Source organism: Podarcis tiliguerta, assembly GCF_965153285.1.
Source record: "Podarcis tiliguerta genome assembly, chromosome: 2".
In the NCBI taxonomy this organism is placed as follows: Eukaryota; Metazoa; Chordata; class Lepidosauria; order Squamata; family Lacertidae; genus Podarcis; species Podarcis tiliguerta.
The window spans coordinates 10,299,642-10,324,501 of NC_139535.1; the positions used below are offsets into that span (position 1 = coordinate 10,299,642).

At 41.9% G+C, this 24,860-nt stretch overlaps 3 protein-coding genes and 1 long non-coding RNA gene across 4 annotated transcripts in view; 2 read left to right on the top strand and 2 right to left on the bottom strand.

Moving 5' to 3' along the window:
- LOC310670792 (uncharacterized protein) overlaps window positions 1-20,338 on the bottom strand; it is a 58,561-nt gene extending 38,223 nt beyond the window's left edge. The window contains exon 1 of the mRNA XM_083426555.1: window positions 17,412-20,338. The gene's annotated coding sequence lies outside the window, so the exon portion shown is untranslated. The remainder of the gene's footprint in view (window positions 1-17,411) is intronic.
- LOC310670265 (uncharacterized protein) overlaps window positions 1-24,860 on the top strand; it is a 100,791-nt gene that overhangs the window by 58,948 nt on the left and 16,983 nt on the right. The window lies entirely within an intron of this gene.
- Window positions 1-24,860, bottom strand: part of LOC310671052 — a 74,252-nt gene that overhangs the window by 45,930 nt on the left and 3,462 nt on the right. Inside the window, exon 2 of the long non-coding RNA XR_014507719.1 lies at window positions 23,572-24,791. This is a non-coding gene — a long non-coding RNA (uncharacterized lncRNA). The remainder of the gene's footprint in view (window positions 1-23,571; window positions 24,792-24,860) is intronic.
- LOC310670631 (uncharacterized protein) lies at window positions 15,462-24,601 on the top strand. Its single transcript, XM_083426249.1, has 2 exons — window positions 15,462-15,648; window positions 22,703-24,601. Exons 1-2 carry the CDS (start codon window positions 15,549-15,551, stop codon window positions 23,947-23,949), a joined length of 1,347 nt encoding a protein of 448 aa, XP_083282375.1. The 5' UTR covers window positions 15,462-15,548; the 3' UTR covers window positions 23,950-24,601.

The window sequence follows — 24,860 nt, forward strand, 5'->3', positions numbered from 1 at the left end:
TCATAGATGTGGTCAACCGTGCATTAAGAACAGGTCAGGGTACGATGTTTCATGAACTCAATGTGAACTGAACATTCCAGGGTGAGCGAGGATGGAATGCTTCAGCTCAGAGCGGTTTGCCAAAACTCATGTGCAGAAGCAAAACCTCCCATCATCTCCCCCTTTCTTTTTCTTTTTGCGAGATGTTGCTATTTGATTTCGGGGTGAATGGGACAAGAATACTTTGGGATACGTGGTTTGCCAGTGCATGCCTGAAGTCTGCCCACATCTCCCCTATTATTTACTGTTGGTGCTGCCACTTCGCAAAGTAGGCAGCAATGATTTTATTAGGTGGCTGAGGAGGAGAAAGAAACGAAGACCAAAGATGCCATACAACCACCCCCCTGGAGGGGGCTCCATCAGTGAAAACAGTAGGGGCATCCAAAGGGACAGGAGACAATATGGAAGAGAAAGATAGGGAAAATTGTCTACCCATTTGCAGGCGAGGGTCGGCGGGGACATGGCAGTCCACCAAACCGACAAAATCGGCTAAAGTGCACTGCAAATCCATGCTAGTGGAAAGAACAGTCTCCCACATCGCGTGGCTCTGGCTGCCAACATCGGAACAGATTTGAATCATATCGGCCAGGTCATATTTGGGGCGGTGTATGATTGACTGCAAAGCCTTCTTGCAATCGGTGTTTGCATTTTCAAAGGCCAATTTTTTCATCAATTCATTTTGAGCCGTAGGGTCATCAATCTGCCTGGTGATTGATTATTTCAATCTATCTATAAATTGATGGTAAGGCTCCGAATGTTGTTGCTTAATATTAACGAAGGAGCTCAGTGGTTGCCCTGAGACAGGGACTTTCCGCAAGGCGCGTTGTACACAGGTCGCGGTGTGACTGAAATGTAAAGGTGTCAATTGCGCCTGGGCTGGTACATTATCATACAGACCAGCGCCAAAGAGTTGGTTGGCTGAATGCTGTGGATCGACTTCCGGGGAAGATGGCGCCGGGTCAAGTCTCAGCTGAGTGAGTAGGAGCTCTAATGATCAAATTACCCTGATAAAAATGCTTAACCTTTGAAAATATCTGCCAACTTTTATCAGTAAAGGACTCCGGGAGCTGTCGGGTGGACTTTTAAACCTCCCCTCCCTTTTAAAGCTACTTAAATCAACTTTGAACCACCTCCCTTGAAAAGCCCATAAAGCTGTGGGTTGGATTCTCCTCCACTGAGCACTTTCTACTCTTTTCTCTCTTTTTTGGTTGGGGAAACCTCTCCTTGTTTACTCCCCACGGTGACGCTATGCCTGCTAGCAAACGCCACAGGGACCCAGAGGATGTAGCTCTCTCACCAGTTCCCAAACAATCTAAAATAGAGGACTTTTTAAACAAATCTGCTTTTACAGTTCCAACAAAAAAACGGTTTTCTCCTCTTGAAGATGATTGTGAGTGTGGGGAGAGTATTCAAGTTGAGAGCATGGAACTGGATCCAGCAATGGGGCAAGCTGATCCTGTGCTCCTCAGAGAGGAAGGAATAACAAGTAGGGAGAGCACCCAATTAACTCTAATTGCAAGAACGGTTGAGCATATCTTCCAGCAAATTAGAGGTATTGCCTCTCAAATAACCCAGTTATCCAAAGAGGTGCACAGTTTATCAGTTAATAACAAGCAGGCATCAGCAGAACACCATAGTACCAAAGGAAATTGGCGACAAGAGCAGACCCCTAAGCTCAACATAGAACATGTAGAGGCTCTTAAAACAAACTCTTCTTATTTAATCTTCCAACCAAAAAAGATCTGCATGACAATTTGTGGAAGGCCAGATCAAACTCCTAGCTGGAAAGGTGCCCAGCGTTCTAAACGACATTTATCAGACTTACTTGGCATTGGACTTACAGAGATCGACCTCATTAGGACTGAACTCTTGAGTACCACAAATCAAAGCCAAAAAATTTTGTTAACTTTTTCCTCTACTAGACTGCCCTCACTAATTCACAAGCTGAAATTCAGATTGTCAAGCAGAGTTTTTCCAACCCGGGTATTTCACAATTCTATTGTTGCACCCTTATGTAAGATGAGGACTGCTGCTTCAGAGGGGCTCACAAAACCAAAGCCTGGATCCCCAATGGAAGTAATGACATCACAAAAAAACTTGGCAGGTGGGGAGGAAACAGACATGCCTGAGTTGAATCCGCAGGATCATGCCCAACATCAAAATAACCAGGTGAGCCAAAAGGAACAGCCGATTCCTCTAGACAATCATCTTCAGGAATCTGAGCACTCTGTAAATCCTTTGGAAGAGGATTTTCTCAGCTCCTTTAGGAACCTCCCTCAGGAAGAGCAACAAACAGTTATCAAGAGGCTTGATCTTATGAGCCAGACATTGAAAGAAATTAAAGAATCGGAGGCAGAGATTGATAATAGATCCAATGGCCACAACAGAATGATAACTATAGAACCACCGGAGTATTGGACAAAGATGAGATATTTAGAAGAGGAGGAGTCAGGAAATACACCCAAGAAATCCCCATTGGCAAACAATTTGCAAAGAAAAGGCCCAGTGATTACAAATGTGAGTACTTTATGTACGATGACTGAAATAATCGAACATCTGGATTATTCCACTAGCATTAGAGTTTACCAGTTTTTGAGTTGCCTCAAAAACTGGTAAACTCTGAGAGCACATCGGCCAACAATTGACTAAGAGTAAATCACTGTAAAACAATTAAACTTCTCTCATGGAATGTAACAGGGTGGACGAACAAGATCCAAGACAGTGACTTCTGTTCTTATCTACAAACACATGATATCATCTTTCTTCAAGAAACCTGGGCAAAAGAGGGCACTATGGTTGAATTACAGGGTTTTACAAGTTACACTCAACCAGCTCTTAAAACTGTAAAGTATGGAAGGCCTAGTAGGGGGCTGGCAGTGCTGGTGTCAACCTCTCTTAATGTATCAATTCAACAGTGTCCCTTGTTGACCACCCCTAATTTTTTAGTGTTGTCCCTTTCTGATAGTCTCCTGAGAAATACTTATTGCATATGTGTGTATATACCTCCAGTAAAGTCTTGTGGGGAACTGAAATCATATTGGGATAAACTTGACCAACTACTTGAAAGTATAGACTCTCTGTCACCTAACCCTCGGTTTATCTTGGGAGGTGACTTCAATGCCTGGATCGGCCTTGTTTCCCCACAAAATACAATATTATCTGGTCTAAACTTGGAGGACGAACCTGAAATCTGTCAGAGGGCAGCAATGGACACCACCCCTAATCACACTGGGAAACATCTCTGTGAACTTATAATAAAGCATAACCTTTTGTTATGCAATGGGCACGGCCAAGGGGATCAAGAGGGTTATTTTACTTTTATCTCCCCCAGAGGATTTACTAGCACCATAGATTATATCCTAACATCTAATAATGTGCCAGTTAACCAAGATACCTTCAGGATAATTCCCAGAGCTGAAAGTGACCACTTTCCACTTGAGTTATCTCTGACATTATTCTTTTCTCCTGCCTTTCCTAAATTATTGGATGAAACAGAATATCTGATACTTGGAAATAGAAGGTTAAAATGGAATGCACAGGTCCAAGAAAAAATGATTCAAATCCTGGATTCCCATGAATTTGCTTTATTAAAGGGGGAAATGTTGTTAGAAACAGGAAACGTAATTGGACTTTATGAGAACATAATCAACCGAATGCGCCCACTGATGACCACAGCTAGTGTGATAAAAAACAAAAAGTTTAAGAGACAGACTTGGTTTGATAAGGAATGTCAGAATAGCAAAAAATGCCTAGCTAGGGTACTTAGAAAATTGAAGTTAAAACAGGATAAGCAAAATCTTGCCCTACAAGCTGAGGTAGCCCAATTACGAAACAACTATAAATTATTACTTAAAAGCAAGAAACAAATATATTATGAACAGTGGAAAGAATTGGGAGATGCAGCACTTCAGAAGGACTCACGAAAATTTTGGCATCTGGTTGCCCAAGGCACAAATGGGCTGGGCTACTCATTAGAAGCATCTGTCCAAGGAAAGGATTGGGTGACATATTTTACAGAAATATATGGCCCCTGTCCTGACCTACCCCCACAAGTTTACTATACTCAGTTATCAGAACTGCCAGAATGGCCAGACGTCACACCCAATCAGATTAAGAGGCTAATCGCAAGCCAACTAGCTAATAAAGCTCCAGGAGAAGACATGATCCCAATGGAGATCTATAAGATAAGACCTGATTTCTGGTCACCCATATTTGCAAAATTGTTTTCATACATTAACAGCTCAGGTCGTATACCTGAAGGGTGGAAGTTGAGCATAATTGCCCCAATATATAAAAAGGGCGATAAGAAAAACCCTGCCAATTATAGACTCATTAGTTTGTTAGATGTAGCCTCCAAACTATATGCCAGGCTCCTTCTTGGGAGACTAGAAGAATGGGCAGATACAAATAAGGTGATATCTGAAGTCCAGGCAGGTTTCCAAAGAGGGAAATCCACATTGGACCAGTGCTTTGTGCTGAACTTTCTGTTATGTAAATACATCCATAATTTGAAGCAAAAATTATATGTTGCTTTTATCAATCTAAAGTCAGCTTTTGATACGGTCCCAAGACACGCATTGTGGCAAAAATTGGAAAAGACAAATATAGACCTCCGTCTATTATTTCTCATCAAAACATTATATACTGACACATCAATACAAGTAAAGGTGGATCTGGCTGGCCATCTCACCACTAGAATTAAGACCACTACTGGAGTCAAACAGGGATGCATTTTGGCACCTTTCCTGTTCAATTTTTATATTAATGACATGGTTAAAGAACTGGAGGGCCTACAGTTTGCCCCTGTCACAATTCTTGACCAAAAACTCTCAGTTTTAATGTATGCTGATGACCTAGTACTTGTATCTAGAACCCAGGTGGGCCTGAGACGGCTGCTTGCAAAATTAAGTTCATATTGCATGAGGAATGCTTTATCTATAAACTATGATAAGACTCAGGTCATTGTATTTGGGAAGCATTCTAAAAAGCATGTTTGGCACCTGGATGAACACATCATAAATCAAGTAAATACGTTTAAATATCTGGGATTGATTTATTCAGAAACGGCATCTTGGAATACACAGCTATCCAATATTAAACTGCAAGCCTTTAAATCACCAAAAGCCATTCTGAAATTCGCTGCATGTAAAGGTGGAAATCTGGTCAACCCAGCTCTATCTGTGTATAAAGCAAAAACAATGGCTCAGATTTTATATGGTGCAGAGGTTTGGGGTACCTCAAAGGTCTCCGGTCTGGAACCCCCACAGAATTATTTTTTAAGAGTTCTTTTAGGTTTACCCAAAGACGTGCAATCTGCCATGGTCAGGTTGGAAACTCGCATGTTGAGCATAGAGAGCCAAATAGATAAAAGAATTCTCTGTTACTGGTTTAGAGTTCAACAGATGGACAACACTAGGCTACCAAAAAAATGTCTGATTGAGCTCTCAAATGGATTACCCCTTAAAAACTGGGTACATCATGCTGCCCAACTGATGGGCAAATATGATCTCTCAGTGACTGAGATTAAAGAACTCCCCTTATATTCACAGAAAAGTATTTTTAAACGAACCATAAGGGCAGTGGCAACTAAAAACGATCTAAACTCTATGCGCACATCTACATGCGCCCCATTGTATTTTAAACTTAGAGAGGTCAATGAACACATATCTTATTTTAATGAATTGACTTTTGCACAGCTTCGAAAAGCTTTTACAGAGCTACGACTAAATACAATAAGCTCTGCTTATAGAGATGGGAGACATAGAGGCATGCCAAAAAACTAACGTGTTTGCATTAGGGGATGTTCTGAAGTAGAGGACCTTATGCATTATATCTTGCACTGTCCGTTATATAGTGATGCAAGAAAAAGATTTTTGGTACCTATAATGACAGGGTCCCCTGGCCAGAACCCCCTTGATATGATGTTATACCTCCTTGCAGACACAGATAAGTATGTGACCTGGCGGGTAGCACTTTTTGCAACTGCGGCTAGGAAAATTAGAGCAAATTATATAGCCAAGGTAGCCATTAACTGTAAAGGAGATGAATTTATTTGATCCTATCTATCTACCTCAGGCTATGCTCTATCTTTGTCACCAAACTCTGAGTATAAATTGCACACTGTAATAATTGATATTGTTTTTAACATTAGTGACCATGTGAAGATTGTAGCTTATGAATTTTATTGTTTAATGTTTTTATTTGTACATTGGGGTACTTTTATAGCTTTGTTTAGAGTACGTAATGTTTTAAGAATATATATGTTTTAAGTCTTTTTTTACCAATTCAATATATTTTCTTTTAATTGTCAAATAATTCTGTGTACATTGCGGCAGCCTTTGGCTATGTGCAATAAAACTGACTGGCTGTGGATCAGCCAGGGCTGCTGCGCTATGCTTAAATTCACTTTCAAAAACCACATACTGAGCAGGAGATAAAAGCATGCGCATCAAATCCTTCCAATCTTGAGGTAGCATTGTGTAACCATTTGCGATCCCCTCCAGCATCCCTAGCACATAAGAAGATTTGAGGCCAGAATCAATAATGGCTTTCCTTAATTCTCTCAGAACAGAATAAGGAAGCGCCTCATACATAATCTACTGTTGTGCAGTGCCAGGGTTTGCATAGGAGATAGGGAAAGCAGATGGCATTTCCCCAGCCCAGCCAGCCTCTTCCTCTAAGGAGAGGAGCCCTTGCTGCCTAGCTTGAGAAAGCGCGGCGCGCACAGCTCCTGTGGGAGAGCACGCAGGGGCTGAGGCAGGCGAATGAGGGATGGGGGGGTGGATGTGGGCTGAGGTGTAGGAAGGGATTGGCAAGGTTGCGATGGAGGCAGAAGCTTTGGGTAAGGTGGGGGATTGTCTGCTTCGGCTAAAAGAGCAGGGGCCGACGGAGATGCCTGTGGTCCTAACCTAGTGACAGCATCTGCACATTTCTGCCAAGTGAGCAGACAATGAATCGGTGCCCTCGGTTCTGTGAAGAGGGCTTTTCCGATCTTTTGCCAAGCTTCTGATCCCAGAGAGCCGGACTCTGGTGTTGGGTTGAAATAAACGACAGACGAGTGACAGGTGTCATACGGGAGGCATCTCTCGAGCATGTCAGAGAGTCCCTTTTATTGAATATTACAGCATTGCCACGTATGTGCTTGTTGCTGATTGGTTAACACAAATCATATGCAAGGGTTGCATATAAGCATTAATCATCAATAGATTAAAGGCTGGGAAAGGAACACAGAGTTGGACAGGTATGAAAACCTCCCTATTACTAGTGATTGATATAGCAAAACTTAAAAGGGCATAACCATCGCATTCATAGATGTAGTCAACCATGCATTAAGAACAGGTCAGGGTACGATGTTTCATGAACTCAATATGAACTGAACATTCTAGGGTGGGTGAGCATGGAATGCTGCAGCTCAGAACGGTTTGTCAAACTCATGTGCAGAAGCAAAACCTCCCATCATCTCCCCCTTTCTTTACTTTTTCTTTTTGTGAGATGTTGCTATGTGATTTCAGGGTGAATGGGACAAGAATACTTCAGGATACGTGGTTTGCCAGCGCATGCCCGAAGCAAGTCTATGTGATTTCAGGGTGAATGGGACAAGAATACTTCGGGATAGGTGGTTTGCCAGCGCATGCCCGAAGTAAGTCTGCCCACATCTCCCCTATTATTTACTGTTGGTGCTGCCACTTCGCAAAGTAGGCAGCAATGATTTTATTAGGTGGCTGAGGAGGAGAAAGAAACGAAGACCAAAGATGCATGAGACCAGGAATGCATTGGATGAAGCAACATAGCAAAATTAATATACACATTCTGACAATAGCATATTGAAAAAGATTACGAAGCCAGTTCAGATTTGGCAACCAGCCAATAAGCCACTGGGTAAACAAATCCCAGAGGCCAGAAAATCCAATTTAAAAATCCTGTTTAATGTGGTGTGTAAGATTTTGCAAATGAGAAATTTGCTTTTGAATGGCTTTAGAATTATCAGTAATATTGAAACAACACATGTCATTCACTTGTTCACAGCCATAATGATGAAGCATGAGCAAATAGTCAATGGCAGCACGATTTTGTAGAAGTCCATGATGAAGTTCACTCTGTTCTTTATTCAAAAGGTGAAGAGCTTGTGAAGTAAAATGCAGAGCTTTTGCTGCGGAGCAAGCTAAAGAGTTAATATTCATACTATTCCGTACAGCCAATCCAGGGACTCCTAAGAGAGAAACAACTAAAGAGATATATTCAGATCTACTGGGAAGAGAGACAGAATCATCACAATCATTAGTCAATTCCACAGAGCGACGATATAGAGAGCGGAACAAACGATGCCTTTTGGGTAAAATGATGGACAAACGGCTTAAGCAGCAGGGTGTGCCATGGCTGATGTTTGCTGGAATATAATTGAATGTATAGCCTGGGCACGACCAAAACCAGCCTTCAGGCAGCTCTGTATACTTATATACATAGGAAATATTTACATAATTAGAGCAATTAAAATTATCCTTGCCCATTTTCACACAGTTGGTTTTTGTGCAATTGACCATACGGGCGCAAGTGACCTTAAAGGAAGCCACGTATGGGGTCAACAATTGAATAGCCAGAAGTGGGCGATGGCGCACTTGGGTACCCCAGTTATGGTAACCGGAATAACCAAGGGTGCGGAGAGAATCATTTTGGGCTAGGGATGAGTAAAACCAGGTATCATTTTGCATATCAAAAGGGTCATGGCAAACAGGGATAAAGCAAGAGCCAAGGATTTCACCTATTGATACCTGCTGGGTTAGGCAAAAGGAAGAAACATTGAGGGTTTTTGCAAAAGATTCCCACACATTTAATGGTGTGGAACCACCGCTATTAGGAGTGGAAGCAGAGAGGGGCAAAAACAAAACGCTGAAAATGAGCACTATCATGGAATTAATATTAAGGCAGGAAATGAGACACAGAAGCAAATTATCAAAGGTTGCTTCTAGCTGCTTTTCCTTTCTAAGCTGTTCAGCTTGAAATGAGAATTATTTTATTTGGCCCCACGTCACTGGTCCATTACGATTTCCCCGCTTGCGAGTCCGGGGTGGGGGGCTGGGGGGGCCAGTAATCAAAATATCATCCATGTAATGATAGACTAAGAGGTGTGGATACTGAAGACGGAAAGGCTGGAGGGCTTGATTCACATAATATTGGCACATGGTAGGGGAATTCAACATTCCTTGCGGTAGGACTTTCCATTGATACCGTTCCATGGGCTGGCTGTTATTTAACACAGGAACAGTGAAAGCAAAGAATTTACGATCCTTCTCCTGTAAGGGGATGGAGAAGAAGCAATCTTGCAAATCTATGATAGCCAATTGATAAGAATGGGGGATCACATTTGGATTAGGCAGATCACACTGCAAGGGCCCCATGGGTTCAAGGATGTCATTAATCTTCCTTAAATCCTGGAGAAATCTCCATTTCCCACTTCTCTTTTTTATGACGAAGATGGGGGTATTATAGGGGCTAACAGAGAACTCGATATGGTCTGCCAATAATTGTTCATTCACCAATTGTTTTAAAGCAAGTAGCTTTTCCCCCGTTATGGGCCATTGTTCCACCCATACAGGGGTGGCAGATTTCCAGTTGAGGGGGAGTGCAAGCTTACTCATTAAATTGAATGGTAGCTTATAATTGTTGTAATAGGTCTCTGCCCCACAGATTGAGGTGGATTTTCAGCACACAGGGCTGAATGTATGCAATGGTTTCAGAGCTATCAGGCAGAGAAACAGGCAACCACTGCATGCTTTTGGAAGAGGTTTGAGGTCCACCCACACACTAAACTGCAGAGGCAGACTCAAGGGGCAACGTGGGGTCCCAGCAATTGCTGGATATGACAGAAATGTCTGCGCCCGTGTCAATCAAACCTTCCAGAACTTTGCCATCGATTTTATACTTCTGAAAAAGTTTCTGTTCACCAATCCTCTGGATTACAGCTAGCAGCTGTGGACAGAGGGGAGAGAGCTGGTGCAAATTACTATCCATAATAGAAGCAGGAGGATGAGAAGGGAGCACTACCAAATGCGCCCAAGATTCACCCTTGCTTAACTGCATGGGCATATGGCTCCAAAGTTGAACCATGATTGTGCCCACATAGTCAGGATCTAGGACTCCTGGAATAACCATGATTCCTTCTTTAGCCGCAGAGAATTTGGGTAAAATTAAGCCTGCGACCTTAGGTGGTAGTGGGCCCGCCAATTGGGTGGGCATGAGCACAATTTCACCAGGTAAAACAGCGTCTTTGGTTTCCTGATTGATTAAATCAATGGTGAAATCAGAGGGTGTATCCTTAGAAAAATTTTCAATAGTGGAGACTAACGGCGGAGGGCTCTCTAGCAAAATGTTTAGCAAAATGACCTGGGCGTTTGCAATTGAAGCAATTGCCCTTGGGCTTATTGCCAGCCTGGATGGCACCGGCAAGCAAAGAAATCGCGTGGCTCTGGCTGCCAACATCTGCACAGGTTTGAATCATGGGTACCAGGGGCACTGGCAAGCAATCCCACATAACAATTGTTCAATTTCCTGATTGATTAAATCAATGGTGAAATCAGAGGGTGTATCCTTAGAAAAATTTTCAATAGTGGAGACTAACAGCGGAGGGCTCTCTATTTGTCCTGGCCTGAGAGTTGGGCCCCTATGGAGTTTCCCGAACTCCTGCACTGATTTGCCCAATGATAGCCTTTTCCGCATTTTGGGCATTTTTGGGAAGGTTTAGCCTTATTGGCATCACCATTCCTGTTTGCTCCCCCGCCAGGGGCTCTGCATTGTTTAGCAAAATGACCTGGGTGTTTGAAATTGAAGCAATTGCCCATGGGCTTATTGCCAGCCTGGATGGTGCCGGCAAGCAACGACATCGCGTGGCTCTGGCTGCCAACATCTGCACAGGTTTGAATCATGGGTACCAGGGGCACTGGCAAGCAATCTCACATAACAATTGTTCAATTTCTTTCAAAGAAATATGAGTACCCGCCACCCGCTGTCTAACGCTGAAGCAGCTCCTTGGCATGCTCCTGTTGGAACTTTGTCAGTCCCCCCCCCCCCATACTCACAAAGTAGCGCGCTGAGACTTTTCCAGTCGAGTGAAATACAGGGGTGGCTGCGTAAAGGGATCTAGTGATCACGTCGGGGTCACCAGATGTTGGGTTGAAATAAACGACAGACGAGTGACAAGTGTCATATGGGAGGCATCTCTCGAGCATGTCTCGGAGAGTCCCTTTTATTAAATATTACAGCATTGCCACATATGTGCTTGTTGCTAATTGGTTGACACAAATCATACGCAAGGGTTGCATATAAGCATTAATCATCAATAGATTAAAGGTTGGGAAAGGAACACAGAGTTGGACAGGTATGAAAACCTCCCTGTTATAGCAAAACTTAACAGGGCATAACCATCGCATTCATAGATGTGGTCAACCATGCATTAAGAACAGGTCAGGGTACGATGTTTCATGAACTCAATGTGAACTGAACATTCCAGGGTGAGCGAGGACGGAATGCTTCAGCTCAGAGCGGTTTGCCAAAACTCATGTGCAGAAGCAAAACCTCCCATCATTTGGCAGTCTATTGTTTATAAAAAAAAAAAATATTTTTTTGTCAAGTTCTTCCAGCTCATTTCCATTTCTGTTGTTGTTTTGCAACAGATTTAGTTAATGTAAAAGCACAAAACAACCACAAAGAAGCTACTTCATACATTATAAGAAGTGGGTCCCAAGACCCTTGATCCCCTTCCTTAAAATACCATCTGAACAAAATTGGTGAAGCAGTAAATAATTTTTTGAGGACAATAGGTAAAGGTAAAGGGACTCCTGACCATTAGGTCCAGTCGTGGACGACTCTGGGGTTGCAGCACTCATCTCGCTTTACTGGCCGAGGGTGCCGGCGTACAGCTTCCAGGTCATGTGGCCAGCATGACTAAGCCGCTTCTGGCGAACCGGAGCAGTGCACGGAAACGCCATTTACCTTCCCGCTGGAGCGTTATGTAATAAAAAATTTTAAGGTCTTATATATATATATATATATAATAAATGTTCATAAATGTACAAACCAAGCACATACATAGATATGTGGACCACATGTCTGGAGCAGCACAGGAAAAGCAACAACATTCAAATTTCTGTTGTAGACCACCTTTTCTGTGATGTAGGTATGATGATTGTGGGGATGGTCTTGGGTTACCCCCATTCTGTGAGGTATGTATGATGTATGGAGGGGTGGTCTTGAGCTCCAGGGAAGGGAATTTAAAAGGTCTATATAATGGCAGGCACACCTTTGTCCGGGCTCCTCCTCCTTTCTCCTGCATGTGAGGGGAGCAACTTGTTGCAACACTTCAATAAAGATCTGGCTTACCAGCTGCTTTGCTTCTCAATATTCTCTGGTTGACCTCTGTTATTTTCTCCAACTGATGGAGAACCTGCAAAGGACTCTATAAAGGCTCTTGTGTCCCCCATAAGGGAATAAGGGCAGATTTTGTTTACAACAGATACCTATTTATCTTTTTGCACTTTGTGCTTTCGAACTGCTAGGTCGGCAGGAGCAGAGACAGAGCAACGGGAGCTCACTCCATTGCAAGGATTCGAACTGCCAACCTTCTGATCGGCAAGCCCTTATTGAGGACAATACCTTCTTGAAAAAGCGGGGGTCCAAAGCAGGCACAGTCCAGCGGGGGCACAGTATAAGTTTATATTCCCTCTGCACACGTTCCCTCCCTCGTCTCCCCATTGGTTGGGTGCTACAAGGTTTTCCTTCCCCCAATTATTACAGACAAGAGGCTGAGCGTGGAGAGAAACTTCTCCTTCCTCCTCTGAGTTGCTTCCACTTCCGGCTTCACCAGCAGAGATAATATCCCGGCTTGCAAAGGAGGGAGGGGAGGGAAGCGAGGCTGCATCATGCGGAGGCAGAGGAGGGGCTTCTTCCTAATAAAGCCTCCTAATTAAGTGCCCCTCCCGCCCCCGCTGCCTGGGATTTCGGGTGAGTGCAAAGCCAATGGCGGGGAAGGAGGGAAGGGGCTTTGCGAGGGGGTCCAGGATGAGAAGCCGCTGGATGGGGAGAAGAGAAGGGAGGAAAGGGAGCTGTTTTCTTAAAGGGGGCCTTGAAGGGGAGGGGGGGGGGAGAAGCTTCCTCCTGCAGGGATCTGGTGCAAAGGGAGTTGCAGGGAAGGAGGCGGGCAAGGGGAGAGGGGTGGGCATTGCTGGCCAGGATCGCCTTAATAGTATTAATTTAAATTTAATATCTCTACCCCAGCAGACGACCCCTCGGAGGAGGACCTTATCTTTAGGCAACAGGCGAAAGCATTGCTCTTCTCCCAGGGGTTTGGCTCATTAAACAATCTATGGACTTCACAACTGAGTTGGGGTGGGGTGTTGTTTTTATTTCTTGCTCTGCTATGCATCTCTGTGGTTTTCTCTTGTAAGCTGCCCTGTGATCTTTGGAGGAAGGGCAGTATAGGAATGTGAAGAATAGCTGTAAAAATAGGAAGCCCTCCTGCGTTCAAGGGGGGGGGGGTTGGGACAAAGTCTCTGATCAGCATGCATAACAGGATGGGCTTAGGAGGGAATAATACTAATAAGAATAAGAGTAAAATAAAAATAAATAATTCATTTCTTGCAGCCTGCCCATCTGACTGTGTTGCCTCAGCCACTCTGGGCGATTTCCATCAAAAACACCAAAAAATTTAAACATCGAAAACTTCCCTGAACAGGGCTGCTATCAGAATACTTCCATTTTGTAGAAATGGCCTTTGAATTTAAAGAAATGCCCTCTTTAAGGAATCCCATGGTGTAAACGTGTATGTTGTCCTCTAGGTCCAAACACATAGTAAGAGCAAGCAGTGCTCCAAAGTGCTTCTCTTGTGAACTTGCCATCTAAGTTGTTTACTCCTGACCAAAACTCCTGTTTCCCAAAAGGACTGGAGAGAGGGGTCTCCTCACCACTTTTAACCCCCCCCCCACTCCCACTACATGGAAGGCAGAGGACTTGTTCATTCACAATCCCAGTAAGCCATGAAGTGAACCAGGCGCTGCCGCTCCTTCCCCTCTCACTGGGCTGCAGAGGAGGAAACGAATGGGATTGAAGGCTCTTCCTGCCTCTCTCCCCTGAGCAAGAAGAGCAAAGGGTGTTTGCAGGGGAGGAAGACAGAGGAGGAGGCGGCAGCGAGGGCAGAGGGAGCAGTGGGCGGATCCACCGCCTCTCCCAGGGGGTCCAGATGCAAGCAAGGGGCTTCCTTCTTCTCCATGCAAGGGCCACCCATGTATTCAGAGCAGTCCTTTGCAGATTAACTCTTAAGTTCTATGGGATCTACTCTCAGGCCACTAATGTGCATACCATCCCAGCCTTAGGAAGGGAGGTGGGACAGGCAGGTGAAAGGAATTGCCAAAGGTGTTTGAAAATGGGTGGAGGCTCTTGGGAAGGGGTCTTTTTCTATGCAACAACTGCAGTGAGGATGCTGATTGCCAAGGGGTAGAAAGGAGATAAAATTCCATCAGAAGAGGAGTGGCAAGTAAAAATCCTTCAATATATAGAAGTAGCACAGATGACGGAAAAGATAAGAAATCAATTGCCCAAAATTTTAAACGGGAATGGGAGCTCTATAGACAATATTTAAAAGAACAGTGTCCCCTTATAAAAACTTTAAAATGCTTTGAATAACTCTCGGAACTGAATAAGGTACAAAGTATTCTGACAAGATTTAACAAAGATAAAGTTTATTGAAAAATAGAGGCAAGTAATTAAGAAAATTGCCAACCTAGCAGTTCGAAAGCACGTCAAAAGTGCAAGTAGATAAATAATTTTTTTATTACATACCGCTCCGGCGGAAAGGTAAACGGTGTTTCCATGCGCTGCTCTGGTTTGCCAGAAGCGGCTTAGTCATGCTGGCCCCATGACCCGGAAGCTGAGTGCAGACAAACGCCGGCTCCCTCGGCCAGTAAAGCGAGATGAGCATTGCAACCCCAGAATCATGCGTGACTGGACCTAACGGTCAGGGGTACCTTTACCTAATTAAGAAAATAAATAACCTATATCAAGGAAGTCGGAAGTTGATGGGTGGAATAATTTTGTGCATTCGTGATGTATTGTTCTATTTCTTTTGTATTGTGTAATGTATTGTGCTTTTTTGTTTTGTTTCTTTTCCTATTTATAAGCTTTTGGTGTGTGTGTGTGTGTGCTGATTTTAAACCAATAAAGATTGAATAAACAAAATAAAATAAATAAAAATAAAATAAAATAAATAAGGAAGGGAGGTGATGAAAGGAATTGGCAAAGGTGTTTGAAAATGGGTGGGGGCTCTTGGGAAGGGGGTGCCCAATTGGGGCTTCTCCAGGGGCAGCAGAATGTCTTGGGCAGGAGAATCCCTGCAGGGGCTCTCAGACTCCCTTGGCTTCTTCTTCCCTCCCTCCCAGGAAGCTGCAACTTGCTCTGGATTCTGCGCTCCTCAGGAAGCTGAACCTGCAAACCTAGCTGTGACTGAACCTGCAACCCTGGCCAGGATGGAAGGAGGAAGATGGACGGTTGACCTGGTCAGGCTCTCTCCCGCATCCCTCCCCACAACCTCTGAGCATTCCCTCCCAGGACCCTTGGAGAAATCTGGTGAGTTCCAGGGGAGAGGAGATGGGGACAGGGATAGATGGATGGTGGAGGGAGAAGGAGGAAAAGATGGAGAGGAGACAAATGGAAGGAAGTTCCTGACAGGAAGAAGGAAGGGGTGAGGCCTTCTCCAAAGCAGCTCTTTGTTTCTTGAATCCCTTTCATAAAGGACAGTGGGGGCAGATTTTCTTCTTCCAGGATTTTAAATCTTAGGAGTTACAGTGGTATCTTGGTTCTCAAACTTAATCGGTTCCAGAAGTCTTCCAAAACCAAAGCGTTCCAAAACCAAGGCGTGATTTCCCGTAGAAAGTAATGCAAAATGGATTAATCCATTCCAGACTTTTAAAAACAACCCCTAAAACAGCAATTTAACATGAATTTTACTATCTAACAAGACCATTGATCTATAAAAAGAAAGCAATAGTCAATGTTCTGTACTATAAAATAAATAAGACAGTATTGTAGATAATAAAAATTAAAAAGAAAAATCGTACCTGCATTGATGATAGTCATTGTTTGAATGGGGAGCTTTTATCCCTTTCCACAGTCAATCAATCAATCAATCAATCAATCATAAAACAAAAAAACAAAGCCTCAGTCAAAAATGAAAAAGCCACACAAATAAAAATGCAAAAAATAGGAAAAAACTAAAGCAGCAAATGACACCTCAGAACACTGCAACCAGAAACGGCTTGAATATTGATGGGGGGGGGGCTCAAATTAGCTGTGCAAGGGAACAAATGGGATGAAAAAAACCTTGATTACGATGGAGACGACTTAAATTAGCTGCTCAAGGGTAAAACGGAATGAAAAAAAGCCTTAATTAGGATGGGGGCACTTAAAATTGTTGCGCAACAGTAAAAATGGAGCTCAGGAGCACGTTCGGTTTCCGCGGCAAACTTCAAAAACAGGAACACCTATTTCTGGGTTTGCAAATGATGAATCAACAGAAGCATAGTCAATCTATGGACTTCCCCTTTATGGACCAGTGATTCCTAAAGTCCAGCTAACGTTTTGATTTGCGTGCAGTAATCTCATAGGTCAGTTATAAATTTTCCCCATTCTTTTTTAAAGTCCTTGATTCCTGAGTCTCATGGCTAATTTTGCCATTTTGGCAGAGTCCAGCAGTTTGGCTTGCCATTCTTCCCTAGTTGGGATTATTGCATCTTCCCATCTTTGAGATAATAACATCTGTGCAGCTGTTGTCGCATACATAGTCTTTCCTGGTCTTTTGGGATCTCAGTACCTGTAATTCCAAATAAATAAACTTCTACATTCTTAACAAACATTATTTTAAACATTTTTTTCCAATTCATTATATGCCATTTCCCAAAATGATACTGTTATTTTACATAACCACCACATATAGCAAAAGGTACCCACTTCTTCTTTGAAGTGACCTGTTCATCCTTGGATGCCATTCTAGGAGCAAGTTATACATTTTAGACAGATTTTTTTATGTTACTTCCTGAGAGTTCTTTTTGAAATTGTGATGTCTCATAACTAAAACCTTTATTTTATTTTAATTTTTTAAAAAAATATATTGTAAAAATAGTTCATCATTAATCCACATATATTACAGATATACAAGCATACAAACATACATTTCATACAATCCTTAAAAGTGTTCAAACATACTTACACTCAATCCCACAAATAATTCCTTTTCCCATCACCATCCACCACCCCTCACCCCACCTTTGTGTTAGACTTCCAATCTACTCAATTGCAATTTCTTTCTACTTCTATTACTTTCTTTCACACACCTTTAGCCTAATTTCATACTTCTTTTTCTATTACACATTGTTATCCATCTTTTTCAGTATTTCAGTGTTTGAAACGGAACTTGTTTATTCTAATAGGAGTTCTGATTTTTCAATATGGTTTTGCAAGTATCTTTTAAACACCTTCCAGTCCCTATCTATCTTCTCTTTTGAGATCCTTCCAATTTCTCCCATTGTTTTGGATATATTGTAGGACTCCAATAATTTGGCAAGCCACTCTATTTTTGTCAGTACAATGCCACTTTTCCAGTTTTTCGCACTCAATAGCCTTGCGCCTACTGTTGCGTATAAATATAAGGTCTTGTCTTCTTCCTTTAGGCTTCCTGGTACTATTCCCAATAGAAAACCTTCTGGTGTTTTCCTAAATGAATATCTAAACATTTTTTTTCATTTCGTTATATATTATTTCCCAAAATTGTTTGATGTTTAAACAGTTCCACTGTATATGTATCATAGTACCTTTTGCAGTGTTGCATCGCCAACAGACATCGCTACAATTTTTATTCATTTTTGTTATTCTTTCAGGTGTTAAATACCATCTATGTTGTACTTTGAGGTAATTTTCTTTCAGTATATAACACATAGTGAATTTCATATCTTCTTTCCACAATTTTCCCCATTGTTCAAACATAATATTTTTCCCAATATCTTATGCCCATTTAATCATTGATGCTTTAACCAATTCATCCTTTGTTTGCCACTCTTAAGATCAGATTATACAATTTAGATATATTATTTGATTTTTCTTGTATTAAATATTTATCGAATTTTGATATTTCTTTTTCAAATCCTAGCTTTTTGTCTTTCGTTAATCTATACTTAATTTGAATATATTGGAACCAATCACTAATATGAGCTTTATATTCTGTATAATCCTTTAATTCCAACTCTCCATTTTCTTCCTTTAATACAGTTTTATAGGTAACCCAATTTTCTTTCATATTTAATTTTTTCACTGCGACAATTTCTGCCGGCGATGCCCACCAGGGAGTTTTTGGTTCTAGGAGTCTTTTATATTTCTCCCATATTTTATATATAGACTTTCTGACTATATGCCCTAGGAAGCCTTTATGTACTTTGACTTTTTCATCTATTAGATAGGCATGCCCTCCAAATCTCATCTCTACTCCCTCTAAATCCAATACATCTGAGTCATCTAATTTGATCCATTCTTTTAGCCAGGTCAGACCCACCGCATCATGATATAACTCCATGTCAGGGAGACCAAATCCTCCTCTCTCCTTCTTATCTATCATTATTTTGTATTTTATTCTTGGCTTTTTCCCTGACCATACGAATTTAGCCAAATCTCTTTTCCAGTTATTAAAACATTTATCTCCTCAGTATTGAGATACTTTGAAATAAAAACATCATCCTTGGTAATATGTTCATCTTTATTACCAATATTTTCCCTAGTAAGGAAAGATTTAATTTCCCCCATACTTGCAAGTCATTTTTTATTTCATTCCATGTTTTCCCATAGTTCTCATTACTTAAGTCTATAGTGTTTGTTGTTAAATTTATTCCAGGATACCTTATTTTCTTTTTAATTTCCAATCCTGTAATTTCACTTTATCTTTTTCTTCCATATTTTTCAGTAGTATTTTGGTTTTCCCATAGTTTAATTTGTATCCTGCTAATCTGCCATATTCGTTTATGCATTCCAATATTCTAGGTGTACATTGTAGGGGATTTTCTGTTGTGATCATAACATCATCTGCAAAGGCTCTTAACTTGTATCTTTTTTCACCAACTGCTATTCCTCTTATTTGGTTGTCCTGCCTTATTTTCTTTAATAGAACCTCTAATACTATAGTAAATAACATTGGGGATAGGGGGCATCCTTGCCTTGTACCTTCAAAGATGTTGATTTCTTCTCCAAACTCTCCATTAATAATAATTTTTGCTTTCTGTTGGTCATATATTGCATTTATACCTTTTTGGAATTTTTCACCTAGACACAATTCTTTTAATAGTTTTTTCATGTCTATCTTAAAGATATTGTTTAGTTGATGGTACTGTAACCAGTCAGTAACAGCTTCCCTTAGCTCTTCAAAATCTTTTTATTTCAGTTGGTTTTCAACTTCAGTTAACAGCTCTCTATAAGTCAGCCAATTACTTCTCATATTCAATTTTTTTCAGAGATATTGCTTCCTAGGGGGAAAGCCACCAGCGTGTTTCTTACTCAAACAAATTTTTATACTTCTCCCATACCCTAAAAACTGATTATCTTACTCTATGATTCTGAGAAGCTTTATGCACCTAGGCCTTTTCCTACCATAAATATCCATGCTATCCATAATTCATGTCCTTCCATGTCTAAAATACAGTATCTGTGTTTTCCAATGTAATCTATTCCTGGTTCTAGCAGATACAGGATGCTTAATAATAAAGTTTCAAATCCAGCAGGGCAAAACCTCTTCTCTCTCTTACATCTGTTAATAATTTATTTTTTATCCTTGGTTTCTTTCCTTTCCAGATAAACCTAGATATATCTCCTTGCCATTTTTCAAAGCATCCTGCGTTGCCTATTGCCTGGACTGATTGGAATAAAAATAACATTTTTGGCAATACATTCATTTTTATTACTGATATTCTTCCCCCAAATGATAAATTGATTCTTCCCCATATCTCTAAACCTCTTTTTATTTCTTTCCGCTCATTCTTGTAATTGTCTTTAAAAATATTTATATTCTTAGCTATCAAACAAATCTCTCAGAATTTGACTTTGTTATGTATAACTAACTCTTTTCTGTTGTAATTCCTTTTGGCCTTGCTCCATTGTGTTTTTTTACCAAAAACGTAGTCTTATTCTTGTTTAGTTTAAAGCCTCCGGCCTGCCCGAAGTCCTGTATCTTTTTTTACCACCTTTGGTGGAGTATTTATGGGATCCTTTACTGTAATTACAAGGTGAACTGTAGAAGCTTTTAATTTATATGCTTTATTTTCTGTTGGGTTGAAATAAACGACAGACGAGTAGTGGGTGTCATCTGGGAGGCCTCTCCTCGAGCATGTCTCGGAGAGTCCCTTTTATTGAATATTACAGCATTGCCTTGTATGTGCTGGCTGCTGATTGGTTTAACACAAATGCGTTATAAGGGTTACAAGGGTTACGTATAAGACATTAATCATCAATAGGTAAAAGGAACACAGAGTTAGACAGGCATGGAGACTTCCTTAGTAAACAATCTATGGTGATTGATATAGTGAGACTCAGAGAATGTACAGAGAGATAGGCACGGTCAGGAACTCAATTGTGCACTTAACATTCCAGGGTGATAAGGAGAGGATGTATACAGATAGATAAGAAGGTCAGGACATGATGCGCACTTAACATTCCGGGCTGGTGGTGCCAGGGTGGCGAGAAAGGAATGTACAGAAAGACAGCTACTCAGCATCATCCCCAGATAACTACGCAGCATCTCCCCCTTTCTTTCCTTATGTACGAGGTTTTACTATACGATTGCAGGTAGGGTAAAGAAGACAAAAATATTTCGGGATACGATCACGTTGGGGTCACCAGATGTTGGGTTGAAATAAATGACAGACGAGTAGTGGGTGTCATCTGGGAGGCCTCTCCTCGAGCATGTCTCGGAGGGTCCCTTTTATTGAACATTACAATTTTCTACTGTTATTCCTGTAATTAATTTCTCCACTTTTTCTCTCTCACCAGGGCCTCTAATACCAAAATAAATAATAATGGTGATAGGGGATATCCTTGTCTTGTCCCCTTCGTTATTTTACACTTTTCTGTTATAACCTTATTAACAATCAGCATAAGCTGTTGGTAAAAATAAATTGCATCAATTCCTCTCCCAAATGCTTCCCCAAAATTCATTTTTTCTTTTATCTTTTTCATAAAAGCCCATGAAACATTATCAAAAGCCGTTTCAGCATCAATAAACATTAAGGCCGCTTTTTTCTCATTTCTTACTTCCAAATATTCAATAATATCAATGATTTTCCTTATATTCTCCTTCATCTGACGTCCTGGTACAAAGAAGGCCTGCTTGTCATGATTTTTTTCTGCTAAAACACCTTTCATTCTATTGCCCAAAATATGAGCAATACTCTAAATGGACTTCTATGGACTTCCATCCTACAGGAGTGATGGCCAACAACTTGGATAGCTTGAAAAAGAGGATTAGACTGAAAGCACAGGAAGGCAGGGGGCTCTTGTACTCAAATCCTGCTTGCTGGTTTCCCAAAGGCATTTAGTTGACAACAGGACTCCCTGGTCCTGAATAGGGTAACTGTGCCCCTGAAGGACCAGGTGCGCAGCCTGGGAGTCATTTTGGACTCACAGCTGTCCATGGAGGCACAGGTCAATTCTGTATCCAGGGCAGCTGTCTACCAACTCCACCTGGTACGCAGGCTGAGACCCTACCTGCCCGCGGACTGTCTCGCCAGAGTGGTGCATGCTCTGGTTATCTCCCGCTTGGACTACTGCAATGCGCTCTACGTGGGGCTACCTTTGAAGGTGACTCGGAAACTACAACTAATCCAGAATGCGGCAGCTAGACTGGTGACTGGGGGCGGCCGCTGAAACCACATAACACCGGTCTTGAAAGACCTACATTGGCTCCCAGTACGTTTCCGAGCACAATTCAAAGTGTTGGTGTTGACCTTTAAAGCCCTAAACGGCCTCGGCCCAGTATACCTGAAGGAGCGTCTCCACCCCCATCGTTCTGCCCGGACACTGAGGTCCAGCTCCGAGGGCCTCCTGGCGGTTCCCTCATTGCGAGAAGCAAAGCTACAGGGAACCAGGCAGAGGGCCTTCTCGGTAGTGGCGCCTGCCCTGTGGAACACCCTCCCAGCAGATGTCAAAGCGATAAATAACTACCTGACATTTAGAAGACATCTTAAGGCAGCCCTGTTCAGGGAAGTTTTTAATCTGTGATATTTTACTGTATTCTTTGTTTCTATGGAAGCCGCCCAGAGTGGCTGGGGAAACCCAGCCAGATGGGCGGGGTACAAATAATAAATTATTATTATATAACTGTGAGAACAGGATGCTGGACTAGGTGGGCCTTTGCCCAAATGAGCAGGCTCTTCTTATAGTCTAATACAGGCACCCCCAAACTTGGCCCTCCAGATGTTTTGGGACTACAACTCCCATCATCCGTAGCTAACAGGACCAGTGGTCAGGAATGATGGGAATTGTAGTCCCAAAACATCTGGAGGGCCAAGTTTGGGGGTGCCTGTTCAGTTCCTTTCTTGTCTTTCCTGAAAGTCTTAACAGGATTCTTCCCCCCCCCCCCACTCCCAAGCAGGTGAGGAAGATGACGGCCAGAATTCTACGGAGCCATCTGTGAATTCATTGGGAAGAACAAAGAAACAGTTTAAATGCCTGGAATGTGGGATGTGCTTTAGTCACAGTGGAAGACTGAGGATACATCAACGAATTCACATAGAGAAGAAACCATTTAAAAGTACTGACTATCGAAAGAGCTTCAGGGAAAATGGAACTCTTAGAAAACATCAAGGAACTCACACAGGGGAGAAACCATTTGAATGTATTGAATGTGGAAAGTGCTTCAGTCAAAATGGAACACTTAGAATACACCAACGAACTCACACGGGGGAGAAACCATTTAAATGTATTGAATGTGGAAAGAGCTTCAGTGAAAGTGGAGCACTAAGAAAACATCAACAAACTCACACGGGGGAGAAACCATTTGAATGTATTGAATGTGGAAAGTGCTTCAGTCAAAATGGAACACTTAGAATACACCAACGAACTCACACGGGGGAGAAACCATTTAAATGTATTGAATGTGGAAAGAGCTTCAGTGAAAGTGGAGCACTAAGAAAACATCAACAAACTCACACGGGGGAGAAACCATTTGAATGTATTGAATGTGGAAATAGCTTCAGTAGAAGTGACCACCTTAAACTACACCAACGAAGTCACACGGGGGAGAAACCATTTCAATGTATAGAATGTGGAAAGAGCTTTGGTCAAAATGGAACACTTAGAATACACCAACAAACTCACACGGGGGAGAAACCATTTAAATGTATTGAATGTGGAAAGAGCTTCAGTGAAAGTGGAGCACTAAGAATACACCAACGAACTCACACGGGGGAGAAACCATTTAAATGTATTGAATGTGGAAAGAGCTTCAGAGGAAGTGGAGACCTTAGAATACATGAACGAACTCACACAGGGGAGAAACCATTTAAATGTATTGAATGTGGAAAGTGCTTCAGTCGAAATGGAGCACTTAGAATACACCAACGAACTCACACGGGGGAGAAACCATTTAAATGTATTGAATGTGGAAAGAGCTTCAGTGGAAGTGGAAACCTTAGAAAACACCAACAAACTCACACGGGGGAGAAACCACTGAAATGTATTGAAAGTGGAAAGAGCTTCAATGATAGTGGAAACCTTAGAAAACATCAACAAACTCACACGGGGGAGAAACCATTTGAATGTACTGAATGTGGAAATAGCTTCAGTCAAAATGGACAACTTAGGAAACATCAACGAACTCACACGGGAGAAACCATTTAAATGTACTAAATATGGAAAGAGCTTCCATCCACATAGACACCTTCTAAGACACCAAATATCACACGGGGAAGAAACCATTTTAATGTATGGCATGTGGAAGGAGATTCAGCTACAGTAGAGCACTGAGAATACACCAACTAACTCATACAGGGGAGAAACCATTGGAACGTATTGAATGAGGGATGAGCTTCAACAGGAAGGATAAACTTACATTACATTGGCCAACTCCCACAGGGGAGAAGCTTAAGCCAATATGGAACCTTAGGAAACATCTGCTAACTCACGTGGGGAAAACCAGATTTATGAAACATGGAAAAAGCTTCAGAGGGAGTGGAGACCTTAATATTCATTAAAAAATTCACACAGGCAGGAAACCATATAAATGTATGGAGTTTTCCACTCAGGTTTTACCAGATTTCCTGGGAAGTGAAGATTACTGTCAAGTCTCTGGATGTACAGAAAATAATTTGGCAGTGTTTTCAATAATAATAATAGTAACAGCAACAATAATAACAATATAATTTATACCACACCCCTCTGGCTGGATTTCCCCCGCGGCACAGCCACTCTTGGTGGCTTGCAACAAAATATTGAAATACAATAGTCCTCCAGATATTAAAAGCTTCCCTAAACAGGGTAGCCTTCAAACGTCTTTTAAAGTCTGGTGGCTGTTTTTTTCCTTTGACATCTGGTGGGAGGGTATTCCACAGGGAGGGCACCACTACCCAGAAGGCCTTCTGCTTGGTTCCCTGTAACTTCGCTTCTCACAGTGAGGCAACCGTCAGAAGGCTCTTGGTGCTGGACCTCCATGTCCAGGCAGAACGATGGGGGTGGAGACTCTACTTCAGGATCGAGGCCGTTTAGCGCTTTAAAGGTCAGCACCAACACTTTGATTTGTGCTCAGAAATGCA

Coding starts and splice junctions, on each gene's coding strand:
- LOC310670631 (XM_083426249.1), top strand. CDS start 15,549: ATGGAAGGAGGAAGATGGACGGTTGACCTGGTCAGGCTCTCTCCCGCA. Junction 15,649..22,702: donor AGGACCCTTGGAGAAATCTG/GTGAGTTCCAGG, acceptor ACTCCCAAGCAG/GTGAGGAAGATGACGGCCAG.